This window comes from Bubalus kerabau, chromosome 17 (genome assembly GCF_029407905.1).
Source record: "Bubalus kerabau isolate K-KA32 ecotype Philippines breed swamp buffalo chromosome 17, PCC_UOA_SB_1v2, whole genome shotgun sequence".
Lineage (NCBI taxonomy): Eukaryota > Metazoa > Chordata > Mammalia > Artiodactyla > Bovidae > Bubalus > Bubalus kerabau.
This window is the reverse complement of record NC_073640.1, coordinates 67,223,888-67,239,226: the sequence shown is the minus strand read 5'-3', so window position 1 is coordinate 67,239,226 and position 15,339 is coordinate 67,223,888. Positions and strand designations below refer to the sequence as shown.

Here is a 15,339-nt window from a genome sequence, read left to right as displayed (position 1 = left end):
TCCTGGATGTGACAGTGTTTCAACCTACAAACTCCTTTGGAAATCCTCTAGCCTGCCTGAATGGGTTTTTCCGGCCACATGTGATTGTTCAGAGCCTCCCAACTGTGAGAGGCAGGAGATGTTCTAAACTGCCTAAACACAGATTCCTTTGAGTAGTTAAAAGATTGATTAGAAAATGTATTGGTGAAGGGTTTTTCACTTGTTGGGCCAATGTTTGCTGCTAAGTCTCCATACTCCTTACCTACTGTGTCCTTGGCAGTGTACTGATTGATATAATGGGTGTATAGAAATGTAAAATGCAGCTTTGTTCAATGCTTTTTGGAAGGCTGGCGCCTGACTTTGGAATAATCACCTTTAGAGAAAGATAAGTTTCTTAAAATGTTAACAGGCCTCCGGGCCAGAAGATGATGTCTATCACCTGAACTTTTGCATATGATAAGTTTACAGGAAAAAAGCCTGGCTTGCTGCATGACTCTACCCCTTCCCCCATTATCCTCTATGCATAACTTAAGGTATAAAAACTACTTTGGAAAATAAAGTGCGGGCCTTGTTCACTGAAACTTGGTCTCCCCATGTCATTCTTCCCTTTAACTTCTGGCTGAGCGTCCATCTGGAGCGTGGATGTCCTCTGCGACCATTTATTTGCCTGGGCTTCTAAGACCCACTCGAGAAGGTGTCTAAGGTGGGGCACCTTCCGCTATTCGAGAGGGCGCCTGCGGCCTCCGTGGTCAGAGCTAACCTGGTGTCACGGGTTATATTGATTTTCCGCGTAAACCAAGCCACTCAGCTTCTTTTCTCCACTGAATTTTCTTACTGAGCTATCCTTATTTCAGCCGCTTTTCTCCACTGAATTTCCTCACTGAGCTATCCTTATTCTATTACTCTTTGTATCCTTAATTAAAGTGTAATTAAGCAGTTATTCCCTGACCCTCGCCTAGCCGTCTCTCCTTCGAATACCCTGGCTCAGCCGGGGCTGGTCCCCGGCAGGTAGCCTTTCCCTTCTCTAGGGGGTCTTCCCAACTCAGGGATCAAACCCAGGTCTCCCACATTGCAGGCAAATTCTTTACCAGCTGAGCCACAGGGGAAGCCCAACTAGCCATAACCATATCCGTGAAGCCCAAAGGACCCCAAATAGGATGAAAAAAGTAATATTTTATGACATGTAAAAACTATTTGAAATTCAGACTTCAACCTCCACAAATAAAGGTTTATTGGAACACAGGCAGGCACGTTGATTTACTTATTACTTGTGGCTATTCCCCCGCTGTAATTCCTGTAACATCAAGGAATTGCAGCAGAGACCAGATGGCTCTCAAAACCTAACATATTTACTCTTTGGCTCTTGACAAAAACATCTTTCAGCTGCTGGTTTACTGCAAATGTTCCAAAACTTCAGTTTCAATAAGAATTATTGGGATGGGAAGAGGGCATGGAGGAGGAGGATTAAAGGTTGGTTCTATGGCTTCTTCAGCCAACCAAGGACAGTACTCAGAAAATGGTTATCATTTATAAAAATTCCCACTTATTTCTAATACAGACAATTAAGACGTACCCACTTAAAGAGATGTGACTCTGGTACTGTGATTTTCAAATTTGGTTACATATTCAAATCAATTAAAGAATTATTTTAAATCCTGGGAACCAGATTCCCCACTCTCCCACCCCCTGGAAAAATCTCTTGGAATGGGACCCCAGCAGTAAAATTCCTTAAGTCTCCCAGGTTATTCCCATAAGCAGCCAAGGCTCCAAACCTGTGATGTAATGCAGCAGTTAGCAGACTGTTGATATGTAAAGGAATGGCATGACTGTGTTCCAGTAAATCTTTATTTACAGAAACAGGAGAATGACACGTGCATTGAGTCAGGTTATCTGGAAGTGATTTTTAAAACTGGGGTCATGGGAATTAGGATGAACAGAAATCAGTCACAGGGACCATAACAGAGGACCTGTGGGCATAAAATGCAGAGAGAAGATATAATCCCAGTATTCAGTCATCATCACGTGGTGGTTGTTGTTCTTGTTTAGTCACTAAGTCATGTTCAACTCTTTTGTGACCCCATGGACTGTAGCCTACCTGGCTCCTCTGTCCATGGGATTTCCCAGGCAATACTGGAGTGGGTTGCCATTTCCTTCTCCAGAGAATCTTCCCGACCCACAATTAGAAGCATATGTATGCACACATGAACATGTACACAAACACAAAAATTACATAAAAGGATGGAACCTGAGTCACCTGCATTGGCAGGCGGATTCTTTACCACTGAGCCGCCAAAGGAACCCCATCATTATGTATACCTTATATATTATATATACAACTTCTATTTTTAAAATGAAAATTTAAAAACCCACCATCCCTTTGATAAAAGTTATTGTAACTTTTGATAAAAAGTTATTGCAACATTGTCCCACATGTTAGGAACCACAAAACTTTGCTTGGGTTGAGCACCAAGTGGATAGAAATGTGAAAAGAGAAAAGAATTAGCTGAAACCAGATTCAAACAAATCTTGAAAATTATATTCAGTCTGGATTTTACAGAAAGGGGGATTGGGAATCCCTGAAGGTCACCATGGAGACTGGACAGGAGGGGAGGAACTGAAAGAAGCGAAGCTCTTTAAAAATGGAGGGAATCCATGTCAGAGGTGAGATCTTAGCCCACAGAGAAAGGAAGAAGTAGATTTCAGAGCTTCCCAGAAGGTAGCAAACAGAAGCTGCACCACCTGACTGGTTCCTGTGGTTGAGTCAGAGGAAGAAGTTGGGGGAAGCATCAACGGATGCAGAATTTCTGGAGAGCAGTTTGCAATGCGTCTCAGAACTGAAGATGTGGCTCACTTTTGACTCACAAATCCATTTTAGAAACTTGACTTCAAGAGGTCATTACACCACATGGAACTGTTTTCCCAGGAAATTCTCAGTTCAGTGTCCTTTAAATAAGCAATTACCCTCCAATTAAAAATAAATTAAAAAAAAAAAAAAAACAGGGGCGGGGAAAAGGAAAACCGTACATGTTAACCTGAACAAACAGACTGCCAGTTATTTCAATGGTAAAAATGTGTTTATTCAGAATTAGAGAATTACAGTTTAGGGTCTATGACCACGGGGACCCATGTTCCCAAAGGGCAGGAAAAGACCACTTTTATAGAGGGGACTAGGAACCTGGAGGAGATCAGCCCTGGGATTTCTTTGGAGGGAATGATGCTGAGGCTGAAGCTCCAGTACTTTGGCCACCTCATGCGAAGAGCTGACTCATTGGAAAAGACTCTGATGCTTGGAGGGATTGGGGGCAGGAGGAGAAGGGGACGACAGAGGATGAGATGGCTGGATGGCATCACTGACTCGATGGACGTGAGTCTGGGTGAACTCCGGGAGTTGGTGATGGACAGGGAGGCCTGGCATGCTGCGATTCATGGGGTCGCAAAGAGTCGGACACGACTGAGCGACTGAACTGAACTGAGGAAGCTGAAACCCACTCCAGTGTTCTGGCCTGGAGAATCCCAGGGACAGGGAAGCCTGGTGGGCTGCCGTCTATGGGGTCGCACAGAGTCGGACACAACTGAAGCGACTTGGCAGCAGCAGCAGGAAGCTGGAGGTCTGTAGTCAACAGTCCGTGGCTTTTCATTGGTTGAGTTGCTACGGAGAAGAGGGATCTTCCTTCTTCCTATCATGCTGAGCTATCAGCTCAGGGTGTGGGAGCGCCCCCTTCTGGTCTCTCCCAACTCCAGTTAATTGAGGTTTCTGTTTATCAGTTTTTTACACGCACTCACAAACACAGTTAGAAGCATATGTATGCGCACACGAACATGTACCCAAACACAAAAATTACATAAAGGTAGGTCTTGGGAATAATAAAGATAATTATGTACATGACCAAATGGAAAACTCTTCAGTTACTTAAGTCATGCATAGATTTATGTATTTATATAATATGTTATACACATTATATACACTAACATAGAAAGAATTATATATGCATATATTTGAATATGCATGTTTATATATTTATATTGTGTATAGTATATTATACATGTAACATTTATGATAATCTGTTGTTTAGAATGTATTTTTATATGTGCATGTGCATAATTTAAATGATTGAGTAGTTTTCCATTTGTCATTCACATGATTCTACATATAACTCATGTTCATACATTTTATTTAGATATCTGTAGATGTCTGAGGGCATTCCCAGGTGGTGCTAGTGTTAAAAGAATCCTCCTGTCAACTCAGGAGACACAAAAGACACAAGTTCGATCCCTGGGTCTGGAAGATCCCCTGGAAAAGGAAATGGCAACCCACTCCAGTATACTTTCCTGGAGTATTCCATGGACAGAAGAGCCTGGTGGGCTACAGTCATGGGTCTCAAAGAGTCGGACACGACTGAAGCTGCTGAGCGCACACATCTATGGATACAGATATGAATAGAGACAGAGGTGGAAATGTTAGGGATATAGTTTTAAGGAGAAACAGCAGGATACAGAATCAGGAGGATGTAACTTTTCTATAAAAATAAATCTGCTTTAAAGTATTCATTCCCTCATTTTTCCATGTCTATAAAATCTTACATAAAAAATATATTTTTGCAAGATGGCTAGTTCACAGTATCTAAAAGAGCTAAAATATTTAGCCATTAAAAGGTTTATTATGTATCACATTATTAACTAATATGGCTTACCTGGCCTGTGTGGAAGGGCCTCTGACTACAGTGTTTCAGGGTCTGCATAAAGTACAATTTCTCCTTTTCTGGATTTAAGGTAAAGGGAAAGCCCACTTCACAAAGCTGAGGCTCAAACAGAGGATATCCAAACCTTTGAATCCCTTGACCCTCCTTTCTATTAAAGCCAGAGGTCCCAGACTTCCCTGTTGACCCAGTGGTTAGGAATCCACCTGCCAATGCAGGGGACATGGGTTCAATCCCTGGTCAGGGAAGATCCCACATGCTACAGAGTGACTAAGCCCGTGTGCCACAACTACTGAGCCCACATTCTAGAGCCCATGAGCTGCAACAAGAGAAGCCATTGCAAGGAAAAGCCCACACACTGCAACAAAGAGTAGTCCCTGCTCACCCAGGGACTACTAGGTGAAAGCCCAGTAGAGCAGTGAAGATCCAGCACATCCAAAAATAATAATAAAGAGACGTTTAAAGCCAGAGGTCCCTTTCCTGTCCTCTAGTCCAGACCTAACCCATACGGTGGCCAGTAGACACATGTGGCTATTGAAAGCAAGGACTGTGGCTAATGTAGGCTTAAATGTCCTCCCAGTGTGAAATACTGGATTTTGAAGCCTCAGTACAAAATGTTGAAGGGAAAATATCTCCGTTGTTTTTATATTGACTACAAGTTGGAATAATACTTTGGATATATTGGAGTCAATATATTATAAAAATCAATTTTATTTAGTTCTTTCTACTTGTTTGTCATGGCTATTAGAAAATTTTTTTGTTTTTATTTTTTTAACCATTTATCATTTATTTATTATTAAATACAATATCATAAAGTAGAAAATTTTAAATTACAAGCATGGTCAATATTACATGTTTAATATATTACGTTAGTATGTTAAGCTATTTTATTGTATTCAATTTATTGTATAGTGTATTGTTTTCACCATAAGACTTCAATTTTGAGCAGATAGGTGGAGGTGGGGAGAGAGAGATGGAGATATAGATATATTGGTTCTAAAAGATGAAGACTTCAAAACCCAACATTTTGAAGTCTTAATATAAATCTACATAAATTAATATTGTAAATATTAATGTTTTATGAAATAGTGTAAAACTGATGAACCTGTTTCTTGATGCACTTCTTGTGTTATTTACATTGAACATGAAATGTGGGTTTTAATGTATCTGGTTAGATGGGAGGAGGCAGCTGATCAGCAGCTGAAGGTTCTAAGCAGTGGTTCTCAAGCTTGACTGCAATCACAGTCCTCTAGGGGGCCTTGTCTCCTGAGAAACCTGCATGCAGGTCAAGAAGCAACAGTCAGAACGCTGTATGAAACAACCGGCTGTTCAAGACCGGGAAGGAAGTACGACAGGGCTGTCTGTGTCACCCTGTGGTTTAACCTGTGCACTGAGCACATCATGAGAAGTGCCGGGCTGGATGAGTTACAAGCTGGAATCAAGATGGGCCGGAGAAACATCAACAACCTCAGATATGCGGATGATACCACTCTAATGGCAGAAAGCAAAGAGGAACTAAAGAGCCTCTTGATAAGGGCGAAGGAGGAGAATGAAAGCTCTGGCTTAAGACTAAATATTAAAAAAACTAGAATCATGGCATCCGACCCTGTTACTGCATGGCAAATAGAAGGGGAAAAGGTGGGAGCAGTGACAGATTTCCTCTTCTTGGGCTCCAAAATCACTGTGGACAGTGACTGCACCCATGAAATCAGAAAACAATTGCTTCTTGGCAGGAAAGTGATGACAAACCTAGGCAGTTGTTGAAAAGCAGAGACCTTGCCGACAAAGGTCCACATAGTAAAGGCTATGATATTCCCAGTAGTCATGTACAGTTGTGAAAGCTGGACCATAAAGAAGACAGAACGCCAAAGAATTGATGACTTCAAACTGTGGTGCTGGAGAAGACTCCTGAAAGTCCCTTGGACAGCAAGGAGATCAAAGCAGTCGATCTTAAGGGAGATTGGTCCTGAACATTCACTGTAAGGATTGATGCTGAAGCTGAAGCTACAGTATTTTGGTCATCTGATGCGAATAGATGACTCTTTGGAAAAGTCCCTGATGCTGGGAAAGATTGAGAGCAGAAGGAGAAGAAAGCATCAGAGGATGAGATGGTTGGATGGCATTACCGATTCAATAGACATGAGTTTGAGCAAGCTCTGGAAGATGGTAAGGGACAGGGAGGCTTGGCATGCTGCAGTCCATGGGGTCACAAAGAGTCGGACACAACTGAATGACTCAGCAACAACAGGGTGCCTTTAAAGAACCTCGGTGTCTGGGCATCTCTGATCTAACCTAGAAATCAGAATCTCTGGGCATTAATACTTTGAAATGATACCCCAGGGAAGTGAGTTTTAAGGCAGTCAATGTTGGGAACCGCTGGTCTGGGAGAACTTGATGCTCAAACTGAGGAAATGGTCTCCACCTGTTAGTCATTGTGTGGCTGAAGGAAGCTCCTGGCAATGGGATTGGCTCCCAGTGGCCAATCACAGAGCTTGGGCAGAAAGAGGAAGTGTTTTATAGGAGGTTTCCTGTGGCTTCAGCACTCAGAGGCAGGGAATAGGTCATGGAGCAGGGGTTAGGCATAGGAGAGGTGAGTAACAATCCTGCTTCTTGACTTCGTGCCTCTCTATCTTCATTCAACTGCTAAGTCTCTAAAGTAAAAATTCCTCCTCCTTTTCTTTGAATATTTGGATGTCAAACTGTTGAAGGACTTGAAGTTTCAAGTCAAACTCCTGCTTTTGCAAAGATGGAGGACTCCTGGAGGGAAGCCCCTTCCCAGGGCTCCTTCCATAACTTTAAACAGGTTCTTTTCTCTTGCTGAAGTTCAGCCTCCTCAAGTCACAGGAACATGTAAATTGGATTAACTTTCAATGCACCTCAGGAGCACAGCAGAGGTGCCTGTTCTTGGCCCAAACCTTAAACCTAACCCTTTCCTTAGTGGGAAGGCTGTATGGGAATCTCAAGCAGTTGGAGGTGGAAGAAGCCCAGCTCAAATGAGGGCCTGTAACCCAGGTGTTTATGTTCTTACAAATTCTTCCCTCCTTCCATATCCAGTCAAAAACTATTGATTTCTCTCAAAAGATATAACCTGAATTCAATTAGTTCTCTACAACTAGGTGTGAGTGCTAAGTCGACTCAGTCATGTCTGACTCTTTGCGACCCAATGGACTGTAGCCAGGCTCCTCTGTCCATGGGTTCTCCAGGCAAGAATACTAGAGTGGGTTGCCATGCCCTCCTCCAGGGGATCTTCCCAACCCAAGGATGGAACCCATGTCCCCTGCATTGGCAGGTGGGTTCTTTACCACTAGTGCCACCTGGGAAGCCCCTCTACAACTACATCTAAGAACAAAGAACCATCATGGCAGAGTAATTAACTAAAACATGGACCCTAGAGATATTTGTTATACCTGGTTCAGAGCCCAGTTCTGACACTTTATGACCATGTAAACGTGGATGTTCTATCTAACATTTCTGCTAACCCAGTATCAATATCTGGAATAGGGAGGATATAGTACTTGGGAATATCATAGGATTAATGAGCCAAGTCTACAGGGTTGATTGCAGTGCCTGGTACTATCCAGGTGTTCCCTGACCCCACCCTCACCTGGATGAGTTCAGAATTCTCAGCAGGCAGCAACAAAGACTCTCCTTGTTTTCACTAGACTTCATCCTTGGGCTCTCTCCCTGGCCCGTTTCAGTCTAGTTTGAGCAAGAGAGCCTGGCAGGCTACAGACCACTGGGTAGCAAAGGGTCATACATGACTGAGAAACTAAGCACAGTACAGCACTGCTCAGTCAGTTGAGCAAAAATCCCCACCTTCAATATCTGATCAAATTCATCACCCTTCAGAGTGATGTCTAATCATCCTGACCTGCCCTCAGCAAGAATACTCTTGAGTCGATCTGACAAGAATACTCCTAGCCTTGACATTTCCTCTTAGTAATTGGGTTCCCACAGAACCCCTCCCCACCCTGTAAATCCTGTTCCTTGGCTCTCAATTCCCACTTGTCTTTATTGTAGTTGGAGTTAAGTTCTATTTCTCTCCCCTACTTCAAAACCCCCGATTCAGTAACCTCTCTCAAAGTCTTCCTTACCAGCTTCAAGCATCACAAAAAATTTTAACCAGCTCCTTGGTGTGACTCCCCTCTCTCCCCAAGAAGTAAGAGAAAGTGCTCCTGAAAACACAGCAGTCTGTGAGGTCTCCCCACTGGAAATTTTGGAGCAGCTTGCTACTGCACTTGGAATCAAATTGTAAATCCTCATTAACCTGGAACCCCTTCATGACAGGATGTCTGATCCTAGAGTAGGAGTCACGGCATTTGTCTGCTCCAGCCAATACACACCTAAATTCTTTCCCTCAAACCTGCCATATTCATTTCAGCCCTGAAATGATACTAGTTGACACTGCTTAGAATTTCTAAGCACCAGTTTCCCTAACCGGCAGCTCCTACTCATCAGGTCCTCAATTGAAATATTTCCTCTGAGAAAATTCCATGGTTACATGACCCTTATTCTATTTCTCTGTGTCATCTTGTCTTCAAGCTTTGTCATTGCTTCTGTTTGAATTCATTTTTGAAATGTCTACTTCTCCCCCCTACACTCCATGTGTGTACTCAGATTGAGTATAAATCCCAAGTAGGCAGAGTTCTTACCCATCTTTATAGCTGTCACTTAGGTTCTAAAATTGTTCCTGGGGGGAGAGGTCTGGGGATAGATGTATTGGGAATTTGGGATTAGCAGACGTAAGCTATTATATACAGGATGGATAAACAACAGGGTCCTACTGCATAGCACAGAGAACTATATTCAATATTCTATGGCAAATATAATGGAAATGAATATAAAAATGTATATATGTATAACTGAATCACTTTGCTGTACAGCAGAAATTAATACAACATAAATCAACTATACCTCAATAAAATTTTTTATTTAAAATAAAATAATTCTTGACATCCAAAGGAGCCTTTTATTGGCATAGATGAATGCCCCTAGCCATATAATAAGGTGGGTGATGGTGTAGTTGATTAGCAATTAGAAATTCGAGCTCAGAACCCTCAGCTCAAACCCTCAACTGTTAAAAGGGTTTCAAATCCAGGTCTGTTGAGTTCAGGAAGTGACTCTTTAAGAACAGTAAGTTGAAAAGGCATTCCACTCAACTGCAGAGTGAATATCTGTCAAAATAGTCTCAACTCAAGATCCTCATTTAGTAGTCAAGCTCTATAAACATCCTAAGATAACTACACATCAAGTTGCTACTAAGGGCTAAAGTTAATAATTCTCATTAATTTATTTGTACATCAATTTACTGAAAAATACCAGATGAGCCGCTGCATACAGGAGATCCAGCAGTGTGGACTTCCTTCCTACCTCAGCTACCACCTGTTCTCAGAGGGGTCCTAAGCTCTAAAGCCAAGAAAGAGTTCTTTGTGGGTTTTACCTCTACTAGGGAGTTTGTTCTTAACGCAGCAGGTCAGGCAGGGAGAATAAACAGCCTATTTCCTGACACAGAAGCAACCAGCATTTGAGAGGGGAGTACCAATCCCCTGTGGCTTTCCCTTCCTCCCCTTAAAACGTGGTTGATGCCAAAAGTTGAGCTCTCGTTTGTTGGTCAAGATGGCGCCTTCTGCCGAGCTGGGTTTCCATCTGCAGCCTCTACTAGAGGAGCTCGGCCAGGATGAGCTGAGCAAATTCAAATCTCTTCTGAGGGACCATTCCCTGAAAGAGGAGTTATAGCACCTCCTGCAGACGGAGGTGGAGGAGGCCAGCAGGAAGCAGCTGGCCGACCTCCTCACTGCCCGCTGCCCCAGCTACTAGGTAGAGATGGTGACCATCCAGGTCTTTTTTTTTTTTTAATTAGAGGATAATTACTTGACCTACTGTGATGGTTTCTGCCATACATCAACATAAATAAGCCATAGGTATACATATGTCCCCTTCCTCTTGAACCTCCCTCCCACCTCCCACTCCATCACACCCCTCTAGGTCAGCACAGAGCACCACGTTGAGCTGCCTGCATCACATAGCAAATTCCCACTGGCTATCCACTTTACATATGTAGTAGTGTATATATTTCCATGCTACTGTCTCAATTCGTCCCACCCTCTCCTTCCTCCATTATGCATCCAGGTCTCTGATGAGATGAACCGAATGGATCTGTCTGAGAGAGCCAAGGATGAACTCCGGGGTAAGCAGAAACAAGCCCACACTGCATCCTGGGAGGGAGGAGTAATAGTCTCTGTGGTTTTAGAAACACAGAAATGATATTGCTCCATGGAGAGGCTAGCTGACCTGAACACAAGTGTTAGACCTTGGTCAAGTCTGCTGGTGTCTTCCAAGGTTCTTGTATTCTAGCTATTTTTGTTCCAAGTATTGTATACCTACCCTGGCCACTTCACTAAACAACTCTTCTCCTGTTCAAGACTGTTTCTGGAGTAGATTCCTTTTTTCACTCTTTCATATGTCCTCCAAGATCTTATCAACCCTCTGTTTAAAATGCTCATGCTGCTGCTGCTGCTAAGTCGCTTCAGTCATGTCTGACTCTGTGCAACCCCATAGATGGCAGCCCACCAGGCTCCTCTGTCCCTGGGATTCTCCAGGAAAGAATACTGGAGTGGGTTGCCATTTCCTTCTCCAATGCATGCATGCATGCTAAGTCACTTCAGTCGTGTCCAACTCTGTGCAACCCCACAGACAGCAGCCCACCAGGTTCCTCTGTCCACAGGATTCTCCAGGCAAGAATACTGGAGTGGGTTGCCATTTCCCTTTCCATAAAACATTCATAATATTATGTATATTTAAAAATGCATGCAGTTTTATGTATATTAAAAAGTAAAATAAAATAAAAACATGAAGAGAAGTGAAATTCAAAGAATTCAAAGAAAAAAGTAAAAATGCTATGTGAATGCAGGCTCAGTCTCTCAGTTGTGTCCAACTCTTTGTGACCCTATGGACTACCAGGCTCCTCTGTCCATGGGATTTTCCATGGACTGGGTTGCCATTTCCTACTCCAATTACTCATAAAACAATTGCCTCTGTGTAAAAAATATAGGAGAAAAATGTGAAGATTAGGGTTATAAACCCTCTATTTTGTCTTCAATTCCCACTATGTTTCCCTCCCCCATATAATATGACTATAAACATTCTCTCTCTCTCCCCACCCTCAGCAAGAGCATTTAACATATCTCTTCTTCTTATCCTATCATTTTTAAAATTAATTAATTTATTTTAATTGGAAGCTAATTACTTTACAATATTGTGGTGGTTTTTGTCATACATTGACATGAATCAGCCACGGGTGTACATGTGTTCCCCATCCTGAAGCCCCCTCCCCTCAGGCCTGTCACAGTGTACCAGCTTTGAGTGCTCTGCTTCATGCATCGAACTTGGACTGGTGATCTATTTCACACATGGTAATATATATGTTTAAATGCTATTCTCTCTAATTATCCCACCCTGGCCTTCTCCCACAGAATCCAAAAGTCTGTTCTTTATATCTGTGTCTCTTTTGCTGTCTCTCATGTAGGGTCATCATTACTATCTTTCTAAACCCCATATATATGTGTTAATATACTGTATTGGTGCTTTACTTTCTGACTTACTTCACTCTGTATAATAGGCTCCAGTTTCATCCACCTCATTAGAATTGATTCACAGGTGTTCTTTTTAATAGTTGAGTAATATTCCATTGTGTATGTGTACCACAGCTTTCTTATCCATTCATCTGTCGATGGACATTCAGGTTGCTTCCATGTCCTGGCTATTGTAAACAGTTCTGCGATGAACATTGGGGTACACTTGTCTCTTTCAATTCTGGTTTCCTTGGTGTGTATGCCCAGCAGTGGGATTGCTGGGTCGTATGGCAGTTCTAGTTGAAGTTTTTTAAGGAATCTCCACACTGTTCTCCATAGTTGCTGAACTAGTTTGCATTCCCACCAACAATGTAAGAGGGTTGGTTCCCTTTGTCCGCACCCTCTCCAGCATTTATTGTTTGTAGACTTTTGATAGCAGCCTTTCTGACTGGCATGAGATGGCACCTCATTGTGGTTTTGACTTGCAATTCTCTGATAATGAGTAACGTTGAGCATCTTTTCATGCATTTGTTAGCCATCTATATGTCTTCTTTGGAGAAATGTCTGTTTACATCTTTGGCCCATTTTTTGATTGGGTCATTATTTTTCTGGAATTGAGCTGCAGAAGCTGCTTGTATATTTTTGAGATTAATTCTTTGTCAGTTGCTTTGTTTGCTATTCTTTTCTCCCATTCTGAATGCTGTCTTTTCACCTTGCTTATGGTTTCCTTCGTTGTGCAAAAGCTTTTAGGTTTAATTAGGTCCCATTTGTTTATCTTTGCTTTTATTTCCATTACTCTGGGAGGTGGGTCATAGAGGATCCTGCTGTGATTTATGTCAGAGAGTGTTTTGCCTATGTTTTCCTCTAGGAGCTTTATAGTTTCTTGTCTTACATTTAGATCTTTAATCCATTTTGAGTTTATTTTTGTGTATGGTGTTAGAAAGTGTTCTAGTTTCATTCTTTTACAGGCGGTTGGCCAGTTTTCCCAGCACCACTTGTTAAAGAGATTGTCTTTTCTCCATTGTATATTCTTGCCTCCTTTGTCAAAGATAAGGTGTCCATAGGTGTGTGGATTTATCTCTGGGCTTTCAATTTTGTTCCATTGCTCTATATTTCTGTCTTTGTGCCAGGACCATACTGTCTTGATGACTGTAGCTTTGTAGTATAGTCTGAAGTCAGGCAGGTTGATTCCTTCAGTTCCATTCTTCTTTCTCAAGATTGCTTTGGCTATTTGAGGGTTTTTGTATTTCCATACAAATTGTGAAAATATTTGTTCTAGTTCTCTGAAAAATATCATTGGTAGCTTGATAGGGATTGCCTTGAACCTATAGATTGCTTTGGGTATTTTCACTATATTGATTCTTCCAATCCATGAACATAGTATATTTCCCCATCTATTTGTGTCATTGATTTCTTTCATCGATGTTTTATACTTTTATATATATAGGTCTTTAATTTTTTAGGTAGATTTTTTCCTAAGTATGTTATTCTTTTCATCTCAAAGGTGAATGGAATTGTTTCCTTAATTTTTCTTCTGTTTTCTCATTGTTAGTGTATAGGAATGCAAGGGATTTATGTGTGTTAATTTTATATCCTGCAACTTTACTATATTTATTGATTACCTCTATTAATTTTCTGCTGGTGTCTTTAGGATTTTCTGTGTAGAGGATCATGTCTGCAAACAGTGAGAGTTTTACTTCTTCTTTTCCAATCTGGATTCCTTTTATTTCTTTTTCTTCTCTGATTGCTGTGGCTAAAATTTCCAAAACTATGTTGAATAGAGATGGTGAGAGTGGGCACCCTTGTCTTGTTCCTGACTTTAAGGAAAATGCTTTCAATTTTCACCATTGAGGATAATGTTTGCTGTGGGTTTATCATATATGGCTTTTATTATGTTGAGGTATGTTCCTTCTGTGCCTTCTTTCTGGAGGATTTTTGTCATAAATGGATGTTGAATTTTGTCAAAGGCTTTCTCTGCAGCTATTGACAGAGTCATACATTTTTATCTTTCAATTTGTTAATGTGGCATAGCCAATTGATTGATTTGCAAATATTGAAGAATCCTTGCATTCCTGGGATAAAGCCCACTTGGTCATGATGTATGATCTTTTTAATATCTTCTTGGATTCTGTTTGCTAGGATTTTGTTGAGGATTTTTGCATTTACGTTCATCAGTAATAATGGCCTGTAGTTTTCTTTTTTGGTGGCATTTTTGTCTGGTTTTGGTATTAGGGTGATGGTGGCCTCATAGAATGAGTTTGGCAGTTTACCTACCTCTGCAATTTTCTGGAAGAGTTTGAGTAGGAAAGGTGTTAGCTCTTCCCTAATTTTTGGTAGAATTAAGCTGTGAAGCCATCTGGTCCTGGGCTTTTGCTTGTTGGAAGATTTTTTATTACAGTTTCAATTTCTGTGCCTGTGATGGGTCTGTTAAGATTTTCTATTTCTTCCTGGTTCAGTTTTGGAAGGTTATACTTTTCTAAGAATTAGTCCATTTCTTCCAAGTTGTCCATTTTATTGTCATATGGTTGCTGATAGTAGTCTCATATGATCCTTTGTATTTCTGTGTTGTCTGTTGTGGTTTTTCCATTTCCATTTCTAACTTTGTTGATTTGATTCTTCTCCTTTTTTTTCTTGATGAGTCTGGCTAATGGTTTGTCTATTTTATTTATATTCTCAAAGAACCAGCTTTTAGTTTTGTTGGTTTTTGCTATAGTTTCCTTTGTTTCTTTTTCATTTATTTCTGCTCTGATTTTTATTATTTCTTTCCTTCTACTAACCCTGGGGCTCTTCATTTCTTCTTTTTCTAGTTGCTCTGGGTGTAAAGTTAGGTTGTTTATTTGATTTTTCTCTTGTTTCTTGAGGTAAGCTTGTATTGCTATGAACCGTCCCCTTAGCACTGCTTTTACTGAAACCCATAGGTTTGGGGTTGTTGTGTTTTCATTTTCATTTGTTTCTATGCATATTTTGATTTCATTTTTTATTTCTTCTGTGATTTGTTGGTTATTCAGCAGTGTGTTGTTTAGCCTTCATATGTTTGCATTTTTAAAAGTTTTTTTTCCTGTAGTTGACATCTAATCTTACCACACTGTGAT

At 41.2% G+C, this 15,339-nt stretch overlaps 1 protein-coding gene and 1 pseudogene across 4 annotated transcripts in view; both read left to right on the top strand.

Annotated features, from left to right (window-relative positions):
- The window catches only part of LOC129632424 (NACHT, LRR and PYD domains-containing protein 2-like), a 241,784-nt gene that overhangs the window by 204,566 nt on the left and 21,879 nt on the right, over positions 1-15,339 (top strand). For all 4 annotated transcript variants that reach the window (XM_055554051.1, XM_055554049.1, XM_055554048.1 and 1 more), the window contains exons 2-3: positions 7,217-7,266; positions 10,806-10,863. In XM_055554051.1, coding sequence (XP_055410026.1) covers positions 7,240-7,266; positions 10,806-10,863 — 85 coding nt within the window. In that variant the 5' untranslated portion in view covers positions 7,217-7,239. The remainder of the gene's footprint in view (positions 1-7,216; positions 7,267-10,805; positions 10,864-15,339) is intronic.
- LOC129632077 (pyrin domain-containing protein 2-like) lies at positions 10,293-10,493 on the top strand (annotated as a pseudogene).